At 36.9% G+C, this 21,017-nt stretch overlaps 1 protein-coding gene across 6 annotated transcripts in view; it reads left to right on the top strand.

Annotated features, from left to right (window-relative positions):
* Positions 1 to 21,017, top strand: part of EYA4 (EYA transcriptional coactivator and phosphatase 4) — a 287,469-nt gene that overhangs the window by 227,594 nt on the left and 38,858 nt on the right. For all 6 annotated transcript variants that reach the window (XM_010357882.2, XM_010357880.2, XM_010357884.2 and 3 more), the window contains 3 exons: positions 2,339 to 2,504; positions 12,098 to 12,234; positions 13,979 to 14,062. In XM_010357882.2, coding sequence (XP_010356184.1) covers positions 2,339 to 2,504; positions 12,098 to 12,234; positions 13,979 to 14,062 — 387 coding nt within the window. The remainder of the gene's footprint in view (positions 1 to 2,338; positions 2,505 to 12,097; positions 12,235 to 13,978; positions 14,063 to 21,017) is intronic.

The raw sequence follows: 21,017 nt of genomic DNA, 5'->3' as shown, positions 1-21,017 counted from the left end.
GTACAAGTGCTTACTTTTTGATTTACTGAAGGGATTTTATAACTTGCTTTATTTTAGTTTTATTGATATAACAAAAGGCAGAAAGGAAATTTTGATCATTAAAATAGTGTGAAATAATAATATTTTTGATAGGATTAAACTGTAATTTAGCATTAGTTAGAAAAACGATATCTTAAAACACTAAACATCAGAGCCAGTACATGTATTTTATTTTTTTAATTGAGAATTTTTTTGTAACTTGATTTTACACGTTTATTTATTGGTCCAACAAGCATTTATTGAGTACTTGCTATGTGTTAGATTTTTGGCTAAGGATTGAAGATTCAAAACTGGTAAGTCATTGTTCCCTGCTCTTTAGAAGGATTCAGTCCTCCAAAGAAACAAATATGAAAATAAGATGGACAGAGGGTGAGATATAGTGAATATAATAACAAAAATATACACTAGGCAGAGTTGTACTATAAGGGAAAAACTACTCTGCCTCTATTTGGAAGGATTAAGAAAAGATTTGTAAAGGAAAAAAACATTTCTTTAAAAACAGTTAATCATAAAACAGATCTGAAAATCTGTGAAGATTTAAATACAATGGATCACAATATAAAATGTAATCTGTATTTGGGACCATGCCTGAGCACCAGTTTGTTGTTTTGGCTAATACCTATTGAGTGTCCATTAAGTGTTAGGAATTGGTCTGTATACTGGGGTACACGAAGGTGGGGCCGGAGTGGATCAGATCTGATTCCTGCCTCATGGAGCTTACAGCCTACTGGGACAAACAGACAATAAACCAGTAAACACACAAGTACAGATTTAGAAAGAGAACAGGCTCTGTTAAAACATCAACTGAAGTATAATTTTGAATAGGGGAGGTTTTATATAAGGCTTCTCTATGGAAACCACATTTAGGCCAAGACTTCTAAGAGTTAGGTGAAGGAGGGCAGTGGTGTTTGAGGCAAAGAAAGCAGCGTGTACCAAATCCCCTATGGATGGAAGACTTGGTGTGTCACTGAACTCAAAAACAAACAAACAAACAAACAAACAAAAGGCTGGAGTTTAGTTAGTGCATGAGGGGCAAGTGTGGAAACACATTTGCAGAGATAGGTGGGGGCCTACTCACGTAAGGCCTGGTGGTTTACAATAAGGAATTTGGATTCTGTTCCAAGCCCAGTGGGAGGCTATGATAAGATTTTGAGCAAGAAAATTACATCATTTAATTTATGTTTTGAGAAGATAACTCTGCCACCAAGGTCTTTGGAGAAAGTCAAAAATGGAAAGAGAAGATAAATTTAAAAATGAATACATTGCCTGCAATAGGAAGAAAAGGTAGCTTGGACAAGGGGGACGACAGTGGAAATGAAAAGAAAGGGAGATCTTTGAGATATGTTTGAATATGAAAAGACATTATATTCCCCAGTGGGGAATAGCCTGACCTTTCCAGTATGTAACCTCATCTTCTTCTGCAGGAATTAGTAGGCTAACAGAGCACTTCAGCACAGATGTTTGACTTAGGCACTCTGGGTTCAAATCTAGCTCTGAAACTTACTAGCTGTGTGACCTTGTGCAAATCACTTAACCACTCTGTGCCTTAGTCCCCTTCGATGTAAAATGAATGTAGTATTAAGACCACATAAGAGATTATGAGGATTAAATGAGTAAATATATTTGAGCCCTTAGAACAGTGTCTTCATACAGAGTAAGCACTATGTGAACATCTACTATCACTGTTTTACTTTGAGAGATATTGCTAGGAACTTTGTTTAGATATGATGAGGTTTTTGTTCTTGGCTCACAAGTGGTAGTGGGAAACATTGGATCTTGAAATTTTCAGACTAATAGAATTTTAGTTTTCTGCCATATTACCTGATCCTTTATGATAGTATACATATTTACTTATAAAGATTATTTCTTTTATTTTTTGGAAACCACATCAAATGTAGATCTTTGTTTCCTTTGGAACACATTTCATCAGGGGATCTTAATGTTATCGATGATGACCAAGGATTTGTCATCACCGATAACGTTTTGGGCTGACACATGCTAGATATATTAAACAACAATTATCACAACAATTCCTTACTCATCATCCTACTATGTAAAAGGATTTTGAAGGGTGATTATCATCATTTTAAGGTTCTTAAAATTTTTTAATAAAAAGCAGGTCAAGGGTGTTGATTCAGTGCTTTCGTTTATCTCTGTAACAAAAGAGGGAAACTAAATAATTGAAAAGTTCACTAAAGACTTTCAGTAATCTTTCAGTTACTGTAATGACTGGTTTTCTTTGGAGAGTATTAAAGAGTAATTTCTCTTTCAAACACACACATCTCAATTATTGTTTCAGGATTATCCATCCTATACAGCCTTTGGCCAAAACCAGTATGCACAGTATTATTCAGCATCAACGTATGGAGCGTATATGACATCAAATAACACAGCCGATGGCACACCCTCTTCAACCTCTACTTACCAGTTGCAGGAATCTCTCCCAGGACTGACTAACCAACCAGGTACAGATCTTCACCCAGGTGAAATACTTTTATAGGTTTTGCAGTATCTAGTAAAATGGAGAAAGTGGACATTCCGAAAACATGGCTGAAAACTCCCAGATAATTGTTCTGATGTTTAATCTGTGGTAGCATGACTGTATAAGATGAGGCTCTTCTGGCATTCCAGAAGATCCTTCTTTTAGATATGGGACAGATAGGCGATTTTAATCTCTAAATGATGGTGTACATATGAATATGGAGCTTTTACCAGACTCATTATTCGTTTTGTGAAGAGCTTGCAACAAAGTTGTCATATTATCTTCCTTGAGTATGACTGATATTATTTCCTTTATGCTAAAGAGACTGCATAAGCCCTTCACCTTTGTAAGTTGTCAGTAGCTCTAGCCAGTGAACATTTCCTACATTCCTGGGATTTGTAGAATCAGTGGTAGGTAGTTTAATGTCTTTTTGTGATCAGTGTGTATTTAAAATCCATTGTGTGTTTCATTATCTGAAACTTGCGGTATTCAAATTGCATTTGCTACACATAATTTGACACAGCTGAAGTATTTAAAGTTAAAAGCAAATTTAACAGAGACTCAGCATAATCCTAAGAAAAGTTCCAGGACTTTTTGGAGAAATTATTGAGATGGTTCTAAAATCACAAGGAAAGGTGGATGAATTAGAATAGTCAAAACTATTTTTAAAAATAAGAACAAAGTTTGAAGACTCAGATTACCTGATTTAAAGACTTATAATGTACAGTTATCAAGAGAATGCAAACGGATAGACACATACAGCAATAAAACACAATGGAGAGTCCAGAAACAGATGCATATTTATGCTAGAAAGCAGATTTTTGAATCAGGATACAAAGGCCAGTCTTTTTAAACAAATGGTGCTGGAACAATTGGACATCTGTATGCAAAAGAGGAAAGAATCTCAACTTGTATACAAAAATTAACTCAAAATGGATTGTAAGCCTACATCTAAAAAGCTAAAACTATAAAACTTCTAGAAGAAAAAAATGGTGAAAATCTTTGTGACCCTGGGCTACATAAAGATCTTATAGATATGACATTAAAAACACAATTCATACCAGAAAAGAATAGATAAAATTAGATTTCAAAAAATTGTAAAGAACTTTTGCTCTTCAAAAGACACTGTTATAAGAATAAAAAGACAAGCTATAGATTTAGAGAAAATATTTATAATACACATACTGATAAAGGAATTATAGAAATATATAAAGAACTCTCAAAAGTCACTAAGAAAAATGAGGTTAAGAAATTTTTAAAATATCAATAATTTGTTCAAGTATATTTTTCTGCCTTCGGTTATTTGCAAGATCCAAATTCATCTCTACTTCTTTTTTACTTAGCTTTGGATGGGAGGGAAAATAGGGAAACATGGTCACAATACTGTAAAACACTCTTTTTAACTGGACCAGTGGGGCCAAGATGACTCAGTGCCATTAAACGATTGTTTATTGAGTGCATAGTAAGTATCAGCACTGTGCTAGAAACTGGTATTTCAGCAGTGAATGAGCTCTTTGCACACCTTTAGCTTCCATTTAACAAGCAAGACAAGGATCAAGCAAGTAATTACAATAGTGAGAAAGGGAAATGGTAGGTCATATGGGAGATATTAACAAGTAAACTAATTTGGACATAAAGTAAAAATGAAACTGATATTTTAAGCAACAGCCAAGATATGTTTATATCATGAATTGATGAAATGATAACACTCATGATTTGTAGTTCCCTGTTCAGAATATAATCTTTACCTATGGGTCCAAGGAATAATTGTCTAGTAGATGCAGCTTGTCTTTGATGCCCCTACATTTTAGTTTCTTTCCCCTTACCTTCCTTTTATATCCTCCTACCTGTGAGTACACAGCCTCTTTGAATTTCTGGTCCTTGTCCCTTTGGGGCTCTCTGTTTTGGATTTTTCAGCTAGCCTTAGCCTCCCTGGGTATCTGTACCTCTTGCAAGGCCAGGATTAGGGTGAGGTCAGTGAAGCACCCAGAGCAAAAAATGTAAGGTGGAACTCGTTCTTAAATTTTGTGCCCTAGGCGCCTTACTCATTAAGCCCCAGCCCAAATCACATGTTCCAAATCTGTCATGATCCTCTTTGGGTCAATACTTGCATCACATCAAAGATCTTCTTTCATTCAAAGAATGATTTCAGAATTCCTTGCTTAACAAGCAGTTACTTTAGGAAGGGAGATATTGGAAGGTTTTTCTCAGTGATGAATGTGTGGGGAAAACAAGGTAGGGCGAGTATTTAAAAATGAAATCACAGATATATTTATTCATCAAGATATCAGAGACTGAATGACGGACAAGACCAGCAGGGTGTTTTTTTAATTTGCTAGACTACAGCTACCAAGAATGAAACCCATTTGTGTACTCAGATACGGTATATGCTATGTAGAGCTTTGTGTAAAATGTTGCTTTTTTTTTGGTCCAATTTCCATATAATCACAAGAAAGCTTCTCTGCAGGAAAAACACAGATGGTTACTTTCCTTATTAGAATAATCAGTATTGAAAATAGCTGTTTATTCATATTAAATGTATTAAATACAGGCAGGTAGATAGTCTGAGTATGTGACTTTGGATGTGACACATTCACATATGGAATTCTGACTTTCACTATCAGAATGCTGCAATTTCATCAGGCCTCCATTGGTTGCTAAGGCCAAGAAATATGGTTTGACATCATTTTCATATTTTATTAGACTGTCTGTTGAATTTAAAGAAGGAATTAATTCTGCTTATAACTATATTATTCTCTCAGCCAGAATTGTAACAACACACATGTCTGGATCTTTAAAGAATTCTATGACCTCAGACCTTCAGTCAATGTAGTTTTAAGTTTAATTTTGCCTTTTTAGATCTGGCATACAGCCAAAAAGCAAACAAGTTTATAACTATGGAATTTTTCTTTATTATTGATGGAATCTGATGTATTTAGTTCAAGGGCAAGAAAAGTATTTCCCATTGACTGGTTCTGCATTTTGGACTTAAAGTAGAAACCCAAAATGAAACCCACAGTTTTTCATAGAAGAGTCACTGTTGAATTCTACTTTTATAATGAAAACATACCTTATGTTCAGTAAGAGACAGCTGGTTGTTCTGATTTAGAGATAAGTCTAATGAAATAAAGTGGGATCTAAATATCCAAAACTTAGAAGGTACAGTTATTCATTACTGTACTGATTAAAGGATAATTATTCAATCATGTATAGTATTGGGTCAAGAAAAGCCTAGGGCAATTTTGTAATGACTGACGTTATTTGGAAATTGCAAATAGCATTCCATTATTTAATTTACCTTATTAGGTAGTTTGACAGTGGATTTAAAGTAACACTACCATGCTGATTACGAACAGACATTTTACTTCATTATCTTTCCAAAGGTCTTCTTTAATGTAAAATTTATATTGGGTGTATCATATTTTGTATTTGTATTAAGAAAGTTTGAGGACAGATTCGCACATGAAGATGAGAAATATTTTTATAGCTCCTCCTTTTCAAATATTTTAAACATCTTTAAAATCAAATACAGTTAGTCTTGTATAACAATATTGTGTTTTACCCTGAGACTTTGACAAACATTACAATACATTAGCTAATTGAACCTAACAAGGGCTCCAGAAAAGTAAAGGATATAGTAAGATCATTTCACTCTCTGAAAAGAAGCCAATTTCTTAGGCAGAACATAGCAGCCTTTTGATAACTTCATGGTATTTCAGGTAAGGAAAGGAAGAGAAGCAAAGTGCTAACTCATCTAATGGAAACTAACAAGAGGATTTAGATAGAAAGGACCACATTCAACTGCCAATTTACATTTTCCCTACCTGTGGCATTGCTATGCCCTTGTGCAATTACCTGAGTGAAATTTGGCAGAGGCACTGGAATTAACGGCTTTCTCCTTTTAAAAAAAGTGTCAACAAATGTTTAATGACTGGTTGAGCTCAAGTTCCTGGTTTTACCCTTTATCAGAAGAAAGGATAGCACCTTCAAAAGGAATAGAGGTCAGTACAATTCCACCTGGGTGATTGCTCTAGTAGCCCAGATGTATCGCATGGCCTTTGCAGGACATGCTCTTTTACTTCTGTGAAGTTCTTTCAGTGAATTCTTTGGCCCTCCATCTCACAGAAATTATATTAACGCCCATGTGACTTTTTAAAAATTTATTGTTTAACTGACAAAAACTTGTATATATCGGCTCAATGATCGACACCTGTAATCTCAGCTACTCTGGAGGCTGAGGCAAGAAGATTGCTTGAGTCCAGGAGTTTGAGTCTTTAAAAAGAAATTGTATCTACTTTTATGTATAACCCATGGTTTTGAAATACATATACATTGTGACATGGCTAAATTGAGCTGATTAACATATGCATTACCTCACATGCTTATCATTTTGTGGTGAGAACCCCGAAAATCTATTCTCTTAGTAATTTTTAGAAATACAATACATTGTTATTTCTTATAGTAACATGTTGTACAATAGATATCTTGAACTTATTCCTCTTGTCTAGCTGAAGTTTTATATCCTTAGACCAACAGCTCCCCAGTCTCCCTCTCCAGCCGCACAGCCCTTAGCAACCACATCTTACTCACTTCTTCTATGAGTTCAACTTTTTTGCACTCCGCATGTAAATGAGATCATGTAGTATTTGTCTTTCTGAGCTTAGCTTATTTCGCTTAACATAATGTTCTCTAAGTTCATCCTTGTTGTCTCAGATGACGGGATTTTCTTTTTTAAGGCCAAACAGTATCCCATAATGTACATATACCACATTTCCTTTGTCCATTTATCCATTGATGAACACTTAGGTTGACTCCATATCTTGGCTATTTGTGAATAATGCTGCAATGAACATGAAAGTGCAGATATCTCTTCAACATACTAATTTCATTTCTTTTGCTGTATACCCAGTGGTGTGATAGCTGGATCATATGGTAGTTCTGTTTTTAGGAACTTCCATAGTGTTTTCTATAATGGCTGATATGGTTTGGCTGTGTCGCCACCCAAAATCTCATCTTGAATTGTAATCCCCCTAATCCTCATGTGTCAAGGGAGAGACCAGGTGGAGGTAATTGAATCATGGGGCAGTTTTCTCCATGCTGTTCTCATGATAATGAGTGAGTTCTCATGAAATCTGACAGTTTTATACATGTTTGGTAGTTCCTTCTGCTTTCCTTCTCCTTCCTGCCACCTTGTGAAGAAGGTGCCTTGGTTCCCCTTCCCCTTCTGCCATGATTGTAAGTCTCCTGAGGCTTCCTCAGCCATGCTGAACTGAGTCAGCTAAACCTCTTTCCTTTGTAAATTACCCACTCTCGAGTAGTTCTTTATAGCCATGTGAAAACGGACTAAATGGCTGTGTTAATTTACACCCCCACCAGCAGTGTGCAAGATTTTCATCCTCCACAGCATCTCCTACACTTGTTATCTTTCTTCTTTTAGATAATAGCCATTTTAACAGGTGTGAGATGGTATCTCATTGTAGTTTTAATTTGCATTTCTTTGATGATGAGTCATGTTGAGCATTTTTCATACAACTGTTGTCATTTTTATGTCTTCTTTTGAGTGATGACCATGCCAACCCATTGCCCATTTTTTATTTGGGTTATTTGTTTTTTACTATTGAGTCGTTTCAGTTCGTTATGTATTTTGGATATTAACCCTTTATCAGATGTATGGTTTGCAAATATTTTCTCTCTCTCTAGTAGGTTGTTATATGACTCTTTTATAAGTAGAAGCAGATCTAGGTTTGACCTTTTGGTAACCTGAAGAGTCCATTGCTGTTTGCCTGAGAAAGTATAACCAAATGGTTAAAGCAGGAGTTCTGCGATCATACCAGTGTTGCATCATACAAGCTATTTAATTTTGATAAATTAATTACCTCTTCTCCAGTTTCTCCATTATTAAAAGACAATAATGAAGGACCTAATTCACTGGTTGGAGTAAGGTTTGAGTCACACACACACACATACACACACACATGTATATACACACACATACATATATATACAGACATACATATATATATATATATGAAAAGTTTCATAAAAAGAGCTTTGACGAATCAATAAGACAAAGACAAACAACCTAGTTTTCTTAATGGGCAAAAGATCTAACAGTTACTTCATTAAAAAGAAGATATCAAATGAGCAAGAAACATGAAAAAGTATTCTTCATAATTACTCATCAAGAAAATTCTAATTAAAACCACAGTGAGATATCATCACACACCCAAAATGGTGAAAATTAAAAAGACTAACAATATCAAGTATTGACAAGAATGTGGAATAACGGAAACTCTCGTTGTGATAAGAGAGTAAACTAATACTGTCTTTAAATTAATAAAAATGGGCAATGGGTTAGCATGGTCATTAATACACTGGAAAGAGAGTAATACACTGGAAAAAGGTCAGTGTCTGTCAAAGATTAACATATGCCTTCCTTCTGACTCAGGAATCACATTGTCAGGTATACATACCCAAGAGGAATTAAGAGCTTATATCCACAAAGACTTGTACAAGAATGTATATAACAGCTTTATTTATAGTAACCTAAAATTGTGAATAACTCAAATGCCCAGCAACAGAATGGATACACTGTAATAGATACAGTGTAGTATATATACATGAAGAAGTTCTAGCCACATTAAGGAAAGGACAACTGCTGTCCCAGGCTAGAATATGGATTATCTCACAGCAGTGAATGAAGCCAAACACGTATTTCAATAAAAAAAAAAATTTTAAAGAGCAGTGCATGCCATGTACTAAGGGATGAATAAATGTAGAGTTACCTTTCATAGTTTTCTTAAAAGGCTGTCTTTACCCCCATCAAAACACTTCTGCCCATATTTTGTCCAAATTCTTAGAGCCCTTTTAAGATTCTTCAGTAATTTGAAAAGCATCAATGGGAATAAAGACTTAGGTTTACTGAAACCTAGATACGTCCTATAACCACAGTCTTTTCCCTTTCCTCTTCTGCTCTTTTCACCTCTTTGCTGTGACAGCTGCTGGATCCCAGTTCATTTGAATAGCAGAATTATTCCTGCTAACTTCTTCTTTATGGACTCAGCCTACAACCACCCATGACTGGGACCTCTCAAGTTTTTGTTCTGTCAGCTCTTACACTGTGGCAAGAACAAAGTTGCCTTATGATAGTTAACACCTGAAAATTGATCTATAATGACTATAAGGAGAGGTTTTATGGAATGTCATCCAAAATGTTTTTTAAATGCATGCTTTATAAGTGAGGGTTAATTTTAATCACCATTTTATTTGAAAGCAGACATTTGGTTTGTGGAATATAGTGACCTCAGGAAAATTCTGTTTCAAAAATAATTAAAAATTGAACTTTTATGTTATTTTATTTAAAAGTTGGTGTATATTCAGACACCTAAAGACTAATTTAATGCCTGTACAAATAAGGTGAAACATGATTGACTATAAGATAAGGCTATATTCAACCCCATAACTTAAAAACCTTATTACTATGCCATCTACTGTCACCCACGTGATAACATAGACCTATGAAATGAACTATGCTGGCAATATTTTAAGTGCAAATAATATTTGGAGCACAGGCATATTTTTTTGATCATGTCCTGACATGCACAGTGTTTCCCAAAGAAAATATTAGAGGTTAGCAATGTAAAAATTACTATTTCTTAGAAAAAGTGATGCTTAGTTCGTTCAGATTTGTTTATTTAGATTAATAACTGCTTGGTTGTCCTCAGGATTATTTTATTTTAATTTTTAAATTTAATGATAAAACATGACAGCCATAATATCTTTTCGTTTCAAAATCATGTAATTTAAATTTAATGTAGTTTGCCTTCTTAGAAATTTTCACTTTATACATATAGTTTAAATAAAATTAAATATAAATCAGATTTATTCCTCGGTAATCCAGAAAGCTGCTATGAAACTGAGATTTAGAGAGATTGAATAAAATACTTGAACTCATGTAGTAATTCTGACTCTTCAGCTTGTTATATGGTATCTCGCAGTTGCCTTAGTTTATCTTAACAATTGTTCCCACAGGTTTGCCACTACTCAGTACTCTCTACCTCCTAACATACATTCTCACAAGCTTTAATCATTTCAGAGTTTAGTTATCTATGGGACATGCAGAAATATTAGATAAAAAGTCTAATTAGATATTAGATAAAAAAAGTCTAATTAGATATTAGAAATATTAAATAAAAAGTCTAAACTTAGGATGTGGCCTAGTTGGAGGTATAGGTTTATGTATGAGTCATCACAGATAGGGTCGTTAACACATGAGAGAGTTACATCCCCTAGATTGTGTGCAGGGAGGACAGTGATCAGACGATGGAATTCTGACATACTAGCTCATAAGGAATGGGAAAAGTACAGGAACCAATGTTTTCTCAATGGAGAAGGACGGATCGGAGTGATTCTAGAACTAGGAGAGGCACAGTATCAGCTGTCAAATAGTAGTTTCGAGGAGGTGGTGTTTCAGAGAATCACACACAGCACAGAGATCCTGGAAGACAAGGACTGAGTCTGTCTATTGCATTTGTCAAGAAGGTGATTTCTGGGGACTCTTAGCAGGGGTATTTTTATCATGTTTTGGTGAACTGAAGCTAGATTATGATACATTGGATATCAGGAAGTGGGGACAGATGTGCTGTCCAGTGCTGCAGCCACTGGCCACACGTGGCTCTTGAGCACTTGTAATGTTGCTGGTGTAGATTGAGATCCGATCTAAGCATGGAATGCTGCACAACATTTCAAAGACTTAGTATGAAAAAGTAAATGTAAAACATATAATTGATAATTTTATATTGATTACATACTGATATGATAACATGAATATATTGAGTCCATTAACACATTGATTACATACTGATATGATAACATGGATATATTAGGTCAATTAACATATAAGTAATACTAATTTTACATATCCCTTTGTACTTTTTTTAACATAGCTGATAAAAAACTTTAAAATTTTATATAAGATCACATTTGTGGCTCACATGGTATTTCTGTCATATAGCACTAGTACGTACTATTTTAAGAAGTGTTATTTAAAAGAGAAAATGAAAGCAAATAGTATCTAGATGGAAATGCAGGTCAGAGGGAAGGACTTTTAAACTTATCAGTGACCCCAAGAAATGGGAGAGTTCTAAGGGAAGATGAGAGAGGGTTTGACTAATGAAGCGTGACTTCCTAGGAGGTGGGGTTGGGAGTCAGGTTTGCAGGTGGAGGGATGGAATTGATCCAGAAGAAGACATCTCATTCTCTGAACTGTGACAAAAAAGGAGGTGAGGACATATCTAAATGGAGATAAATATGTAGGTGAAGGTATAGACAGGAAGTTGAAGGCATATGGTATAGAAAAGACATTCAAGTTTGATAGATCACATAGATTAAAACTAGTAGGAGTTTGTGTAAACTACAAAAGTTCTGACTCACTTGTGTGTGCTTGGGATTATAAATCTCTTTCTTGCCATAAGGAGGTTTTATGGTATAGGAATTTGTTAAGATAATTAATAATGAAGAGTCATACTTGATCTAATAATGAAGTACTATTCTTGACACAAGTCATGTTATCTATAGGAGAGTTCGATACCATGCAGAGTCCCTCCACACCCATCAAAGATCTTGATGAGAGAACCTGTAGGAGTTCTGGGTCAAAGTCCAGAGGAAGAGGCCGGAAAAATAATCCCTCCCCGCCTCCTGATAGCGACCTGGAGGTATGCCTACTCATTCTCAAAGATTATAGTTTGATGCTTTATTTCACTGAATGATACATTCTCTATCTTACAGTTCCATTATGTTTCAAACTTAAAAAACAAGATATGCTCACGCCTATAATCCCAGCACTTTGGGAGGCCAAGTCGGGCAGATCACAAGGTCAGGAGATCGAGACCATCCTGGCTAACACAGTGAACCCCATTTCTACTAAAAATACAAAATATTAGCCGGACATGGTGGTGGGCGCCTGTAGTCCCAGCTACTAGAGAGACTGAGGCAGGAGAATGGCATGAACCCGGGAGGCGGAGCTTGCAGTGAGCAGAGATCGTACCACTGCACTCCAGCCTGGGTGACAGAGCAAGACTCCGTCTCAAAAAAAAAAAAAAAAAAAACAAAACAAGATATATAATGAATTGAATGGACCCACTTTGTCACAGGCATTTTACATCTCTGAAGTTTGAGATTCCATCCATTATCATAGCAAAATTAAAAACAACAATATAAAGATGATATGGCTCTGCAAATTCTTGGCCTGAGATCATTGCATGTTTTGATCTAAATTGGCACCGGCAAATTTTAAAAATATAGCCATTGTTTGTGAGATACTTTTCTGTGTAGCACTGTATTTCATAGCATTAAAGTAATGAAAGATGTCCAAATGGGTCATTAGGTTTAAAAAGATAAAAGTAATTTGTATAGAAAGAAAAATTCATCTTCTAAAAATAGGACAAATTTCAATCATTTAATAATATGTGTTAAAATTTGTGTATCTGAAAATTTCACTATATGTCATTTTTTATTTATAAGCTCTTTTGAGATATCTCTGTACTAAGCAAGGTTGATTTTTATTATAAAACATCAGGAGAAACTATTCTTAACCATAATATGTTACTTCTTACATACCGCATACTTCAGTTAAGAAAAAAATTGAACTTCCAGATTTCGTAAAATCAAATGACAGACGTTGTGCTTCTTTATAAGAGATAACTTCCTTTTCTTGAACAACAGCAGCAAGTTCACATCGCCTCAAGAACTTGCCAGGTGATATAACTGAGTGACCGGGCTGAGTTGCCCAGCAGACTGTGAGGAGCTCAGAGTGAAGGCACATTCTGAGGGACCTGCCTGTCACTGCCATGTAGGAATGGCAGCCAGCCTGGCCACAACTTCTAGTTGCTGTGCTACAGTCAAAACTCTGAAGTTTGTGGGAAATTGCCTAGTTTTCAAATGTTAATTCATAATTGAAATCTTTCAAAACTCCAGGGAGTCCAACATATCTGCTGGCCTAATATGACCCCAGGATCCATACTTGACAATTCTGTTTAGTGGTTACTCATTGATTCTTTTAAATATTTCTTTAAAATCTAATTCTTTGCATAAATTGTGAAAGTTTATGAATCCCTAAGGTATAAAACTTTAAAATATGTAGAGTTTCAAGCATGCTTCTATCATAAAGTCTGAATGTATCTCTTTTTGGTGTTAACTACAAGTAAATGTATGGATTAATTTATTCAAGTAAGGACATCTGACTCTTAAGCTTATAATTATTTGTATAATTCCTGCTCCTCAGGCTTTATAGGAGTTAGATTTGGCAAATTTGAAAAACAGAAAAAAGGAATAGTATTATTTTCTATAAAATGATATCAAGATGATCTCTAACAAGGAAGGGAGACATTTTCTGCTTGAAAATAGATTTCTGTTTCCTTGGACTTTTTAATTTTCTGATATTTATTTTTTTGTCTTCAGCGTGTGTTTGTCTGGGATTTGGATGAAACCATCATTGTTTTTCACTCACTGCTCACCGGGTCTTATGCACAGAAGTATGGCAAGGTAAGAAATCAAACATTACTCCAAGAAAACTTGTTATACTTTTTTTTTGATTTAAAATCAAGGGCCATTTAAAAATGCTTTTGAGTGATTTTTATTGCAGTCTGAAATCTTCTCTTAATTATATATTTCTAGTGTCTTATAGTTCTTTAATGTGAACTGGCAAATTTAACAAAGCTTATTATAAATTGAATTCCTTGCTATTTCTTCAAAAGGACTGAGTTTTCTACATCCAGACCAAGCTTCTTAGTCTCATATCATTATTTTAGAAAAAAACTCGTAAATCGAAATGGACTTTAAAGCATTATGAAAGCATATATTATCCCCAATAAAAGAGCTTTAAGAAATGTTTTGAACTAATTTGTTGCAATTGTATAGCAATAGTGAGTAATCTTTTGTCTGACAGATCTTTTGGATTTATGAATGAGTGTTTTTCTGTAACTTGAGTACACATATGAACAGCAACCGAGGTAACACCCCCTCCCATATACATAGTTAGTGATAGATGGTCTCATGCCTCACCTGCTTTTCTCTCTTGCTATCGTTTTTATTTTTTCTTTTATTTATGTATTTATTCATTTTATTTTTATTATTATTATTTTTTAGACAAAATCTCACTCTGTCCCCCAGGCTGGAGTGCAGTGGCATGATCTTGGCTCACTGCAACCTCTGCCTCCCGGGCTCAAACAATCCTCCTGCCTTAGCCTCTCAAGTGGCTGGGATCACAGGCGCCTGCCACTACCCCTGGCTAATTTTTGTGTTTTTAGTAGAGACGGGGTTTCACCATGTTGGCCAGGCTGATCTCAAACTCCTGACCTCAAGTGATCTGCCTGCCGTTCCGCCTCCAAAATGCTGGGATTACAGGTGTGAGCCACCATGCCCGGCATCTATTTTTATAGTTAGCTTCTTGTACCATCATTGTTACAAGCCTCTGTGAGTGCTTCTCCGAAGACTGATGCAACTCTAACAGGCTTTGTGGCTGGAAACACAGCTGTTTAGGCCATAACTGTTGAAGTCTTAAACTTTGTAGGGCTCATAATCAAACTAGAGCCAACTCAGAACGTGTTGGCTTACTGTCAGTTACTATACTCAAAGTTGTATCTTTGGTTCCTTTACATATCACACTTACAGAAATGTCTTCCTATGTCTTCATAGCATTCCATTATTTGATAATATCTCATGCTCATGCAGTTTTTAGCAACTATATTAAGCTTTGTCTTCTGGACAAGTAATGATAAAATTGCATTCAAGTCTAGTCTTCCTAAATTACACTTTGGGTGAATCTGCATTGTCATTTGGTTTTGGTATGGGTAATGGATATTGCTAAACAGATGTGAAGGTAACAGTTTTAACAACCGTTTACAAGAAGTGTTACCCCTTTATCACAAGTATGATCTAAAGCAATCTTCTACAAAGCAGGATGTATACATGTACACCAGACATACAAACCACTCCATTGGGATAAAGAAAGGAAATATTAGAATGAATACACACATACACATACATACATTTGTATCTCATATTTATTAATTTTTATTATCTGTTTCACAATGCACATACTCTATAAATACATTGTCTTAGCTCTGCTGCTAAAACAAATCACCGTAGACTAGGTGGATTAAATAGCAGACATTTATTTCTCACAGTTTTGGAGGCTGAGAAGGCCACGGTCATCCTGTCAACAGATTGAATTCTGGTGAGGGCCTGCTTACGGGTTGACAGATGGCAGTCTTCTTGCTATGCCCTCCACCTCACATGGTGGAGAGCAGAGAGAAAAGGAGAGAAAGCAAACTCTTGTGTTTTTTTATAAGGGCACTAATCCCATTCATGAGGCCTTACCCTAAGATCGTAATTAAAATATAAGTATATAATTTGTCAGTAAATTATACAGAAATTTGGAGTACACACTTAATAGTCTACTACTGATGAAGTGTGCACCATAAAAAGTTTCCAGACAATAATCTGAAGGATTTCTTCTAAGTAGTATTGGCTTATCAGAAGTACACAGTAAATCCTGTTGAACTGATTGCAATATTTTTGTGCAGCTAAGTTTCATATTAGATAAGTGTTTAAAATAAACAATCTAATAAGCAGATTGGCCCAAATAAAGATCCCTGTAAAATAGTCACCATGAGGGGTTATACCTCAATATCCATGTTGCCCCCATTGTGCCAACTCAGTGCTAGAACTCATCTTTTGGAATTATCGTTAGCCTTTTGACATATTTCCTGGCTTCACATCTTTATCCTTTCGTGGTCATTTTGATCTTTAAAAATAATAAGATCATTTGGACCCAAGGCAGTGATAAGGAGCATGGTAAAACTGTCACTGTATACATTTGTTTTATTTTTGTCAAAAATACTATAAAGTAATGAAGCTGCCTTTCTCAATTTACTCATAAACTAGCTTTAAGAGCAATTCCAAAAGCAAAGTTCAACTTCTCTCAGCCCTGCTGCATCATGGAAATAAACCTGTCAGCTCCCAGGATGTCGATGGAACATGCAGCACTCATTTCAACATACAACTTTTATTTTTCCAAAGTACTGCCCTAAAAGGTTTTTTTCAAATACAAAATAGAGACTCTCTGTGCATCCTCTATACTTCCAGAAGGTTAAAACAGTAGAGAATACCAAAAGGGTGGGGCAAAGTGAGGGGAAGAAGGAAACTAACCTTTATGGAAGGCTCACGATGTGCCAGGCAGGAAGCATCCCACAGTGTGAAGGGGTAGGCTGTTCTCTCAAAGCTATAGATGAGGAAACATATACAGAGAAGTAATAAAAATGTGTCCACAGCCACACAACCAGTCAATGGCAGAGATGAGTCCTGGGGCCCCAGATTCTTTGACCCCAGAGCCCACGTTCTTTCTGCCACAGCACGTCGCATGGCCTAGACAGTTAGTATACCGGGAATGCAATAGAAAAGTAATATTTCCAAACAGGAGTAAAGATAATTTTAGTGAGGTTTTGTGTATGCAGTTGGGTGAGTTCTCTTTTAAGTTGCAATTTTAATGATCTTCTCTGAGACACTTGGGATGTGTTTTCATCAAGAGGTAAAACTTAAGAAATATTCCATGAAATAGAATATGGCAGACAATCATCAGTACCTGCTGGTGGGGCAGAGTACGGAAAGAAGCAGAAGCACTATTGGAAGGGGATGAGAAAGATAAACTTACATTTATAGGATACCTATCATGTGGTTCAGCCAATGTTTGACATTTTAGAAGCAATAGGGTGGTGGTGAAAGGCAAAAGCTTTCGAGTCAGATAAAGTTAAGTTTGAAAATCCAGTTCTGATGCTGACAGCATTCTGACTCTGGCAAATTACTTAAATATTCAGTTTCAAAATTTGTAAAATGGGAATAACACCATCTGTTAGATTGACCGCATTGAATAATGTTTTTACTCAGAGCAATTTAAGAAAACTAAAGTAAAAGTGTTTTTAGGCTATATTTTTTTCTAATAAAAATAAAAACACCCTTATTGAATTCCATGAAAAACAACTTATATTGCCTTATTTATTGAATTATTGCTTATATTTTTTCTAAAAGTTGTTTTATCGTTGACAGTTTTCTTAATATAATTCAGAAAATAGGCACTGCCTTTTAGCCAGTAAGAAATTACTATCTTGGCGTATTGAGAGGTAGTTAAATAAAGCCCATCTTGTGAAGCTGTGGACCACATACACCTCAGGGTTCCCTGCAGATGGGACAGAGATGACGCTGGGTAGCTTCAGCTTCACCACAAACCATAACTGAAACATGGTAAACTAGAGCTCCTCAGACAGACTGCATTTAACAAATATTTAGTAATATCAATAGACATGCTTCTTGCTTTCATGGAGCTTACAAACCAAACAAAAAACAAAACAAAACAAAAAACACATTTCAGATAGTGGTAACTTCTGTGAAAAAGATAAAACTAGGTTGCATAATGAGTGACTGGAGTATGTGACTGAGGAAGTGACATTGGTACTGAGAGGAGCTAGCCCTACAAATTAGGAGAGAGGGAGAATTGGGAAGAGCATTCCAGCAGTGGGTGCTGATCTTCCAGAGTTCCAGGAATATGAAGTCAAGTGCGGCTGGAAGGTTGTAAACAAGAGAATGAATACTACAAAGTAAAGGGAAGGAGGTAGAACAAGTTGGCGAAATAGAAACCCCCACTGATCGTCCTCCCTGCAGCAATACCAAATTGAACAAATATCCACACAACAAAAGCACCTTTGTGAGAACCAAAAACCAGGTGAGCAATCACACAATACCTAGTTTTGAGTCATATTACTGAAAGAGGCACTGAAGAGGGTAGGAAAGACAGTCTTGAATTGCCCACACCATCACCCCACGCCAGTCTTCCAGCAGCAGCTGAATGACACAGAGAGAGAATTTGTGCACTTGGGGGAGGAAGAGCTCAGTGAGTGTAGGGTTTTGCATTGGAACTCAGTGCCCTTTCACAGCAGAAAGCAACACTGGGTAGAACTTAGCCAACACCCATGGAGGGGGCATTTAGACCAGTCCTAGCCAGAGAAGAATCTCCCATCTCAGCTGTTGGAACCTGAGTTCTGGCAAAGCATCACCACCATGGGATGAAGTGCTCTGGGGTCCAGGCAGTTTAGGCCACAAGGACCACAATTCCTGGACAAGTCCTGCTGCTCTGCTGGGCTTGAAGCCAGTGGACTCAGCAGACACATGACCTGGTGAGACACCAGCCAGGGCAGCCAAGGGAGTGCTTGTGCTACCCCTCCCTCAGCCCCAAGCATCTCAGCTCACAGCTCCGGTAGAGAGGTCTTCCTTCCACTTGAGGGAGGAGAGGAAAGAGTAAAGAGGAATTTGCCTTGCAACTTGGATACCAACTCAGTCACAGAAAGAAAGGGCACCAGGCAGAGTCTGAGGCCCCAATTCCAGGCCCTGGTTCCCAGATACCATTTCTACACATGTCCTGAAGGAAGCTTGTTTCTTTGAAAGGAAGGATCCAGTCTTGACAAGATTCATCTCCTACTGCTAAGATTCATCACCCTCGGGCTCTGAATAATCAACAGTAGTAGCAAGGCAGTACTTGACGCAGGCCTTGGGTGAGACTCAGAAATGTGCTGGCTTCAGGTATGACCCAGCACATTCCTAGCTGTGGTGGCTATGGAGAGGGACTCCTTTTACTTGAGAAAAGGAGAAGGAAGAATAAAGGGGACTTCCTACTGCAGCTTAGGTACCAGCTTGGCAACAGTGGGATAGGGCACCAGGTCGGCATGTGGGGTCTCTGATTCCAGGCCATGGCTCTTGGATGGCATTTTTGCACCTGCCTTTAGGTCAGAGGGGAGCCCACTGCCCTGAAGGGAGAGCCCTAGGCATGAGAGCATTCGCCAGGAGCTGACTGAAGAGCCCTTAGGCATTGAATGAACATCTGTGATAGCTAGACAGTACTTGCAATGGGCCTGGAGCAGTCAGTGGTGATCATGGGAGAGAATTATCTGCTTGTGGAATAGGTAGGGAAAAGTGGGAAGGACTTTATTTTGTGGCTTGGGTGCCAGCTCAACCACAGTAGAATAGAGCAACAGGTAGATTCCTAATAGAGTACCAGATAGATTCCAAATTCAGGTCCTGGCTCCTAGATGGCATCTCTAGACCCACCAGGGACCAGGGGGAACTTGACACCCTGAAGGGAAGGATACAAGCCTGGCTAGCTGTGCCACCTGCTGATTGTAGAGCCTTGAGCAAACATAGGTGGTAACCAGGCAGTGGTTACCACAGGCTTTGAATGTGACCCAGTCCTGTGCTGGCTGCAGGTCTGATCCAGCACAGTCCCAGGGTGGAAGTCACAGAAGTGCTTATGTGTCACCCTTTCCCCAGCTCCAGGCAGCTCAACACAAGAGAGAGACCCCATTTGTTTGGGAGAAAGTAAGGGAATAGAAGTAAGTCTCTGCCTGGTAATCGAGAGAATTCTTTGAGACCTTATCCAAGACCCCCAAGAGGGTATCTCTATGAGTCTGCAGGAGCCACAGTATTACTGGGCTTGGGGTGCCCTCATTTAATGCAGATAGCATTACAGTGACCAAAAACTTAGATCACAATGCCCAAGTTCCTTCAAATACCTCAAAAGCCCTCCCAAAAAGGACAGGTATAAAGAAGCCCAGAAGCAGAGACTCCAGTAAATACCTAACTCTTCAATGTTCAGACACTGATGAGCATCCACAATCATCAAGACTATCTGGGAAAACATGACATCACCAAACAAGGCACCAGTGGTCAATTCTAGAGAGATGGAGATATGTGACCTTTCAGATAGAGAATTCAAAATAGCTTTTTTGAGGAATCTCAACAAAATTCAAGATAACAGAGAAGGAATTCAGCATCCTATAAAATAAATTTAACAAAGATACTGAAATAATTAAAAAGAATCAAGTAGAAATTCTGGAGTTGAAAAACAGTAATGGACATACTGAAGAATGCATCAGAGTCTCATAACAGCAGAATTGATGAAGCAGAAGAAAGAAATAGTGAGCTTGAAGACAGGCAATTTGAAAATACACAGCCAGGGGAAACAAAAGAAAAAGGAAAAAAAACAGTGAAGCGTACCTACAAGATCTAGAAAATAGCCTCAAAAGGGTACATCTAAGAGTTATTGCCCATAAACAGGAGATGGAGGAGTGGGGCTAGAAGGTTTATTCAAAAGGATAATAACAGAAAACTTCCCAAACCTAGAGAAAGATATCAATATCCACATGCAAGAAGGTTCTAGAACACCAATTAAATTTAACCCAAAAAAGACTACCTCAAAGCATTTGATAATCAAACTCTCAAAGCCCAAGAATAAAGAAAGGATCCTAAAATCAGTGAAAGAGAAGAAATGAGGAACATACAGTGGAGCTCCAGTACATGGCAGCAGATTTTTCAGTGGAAACCTTATAGGCTAGAAGGGAGTGACATGACATATTTAAAGTGCTTAAGGATTAAAAATATATATATATTTATA

Source organism: Rhinopithecus roxellana, chromosome 4 (genome assembly GCF_007565055.1).
Source record: "Rhinopithecus roxellana isolate Shanxi Qingling chromosome 4, ASM756505v1, whole genome shotgun sequence".
Taxonomy (NCBI): domain Eukaryota; kingdom Metazoa; phylum Chordata; class Mammalia; order Primates; family Cercopithecidae; genus Rhinopithecus; species Rhinopithecus roxellana.
Note: the sequence above shows the minus strand (reverse complement) of the source record. Positions and strands in the feature narration are given on the sequence as shown.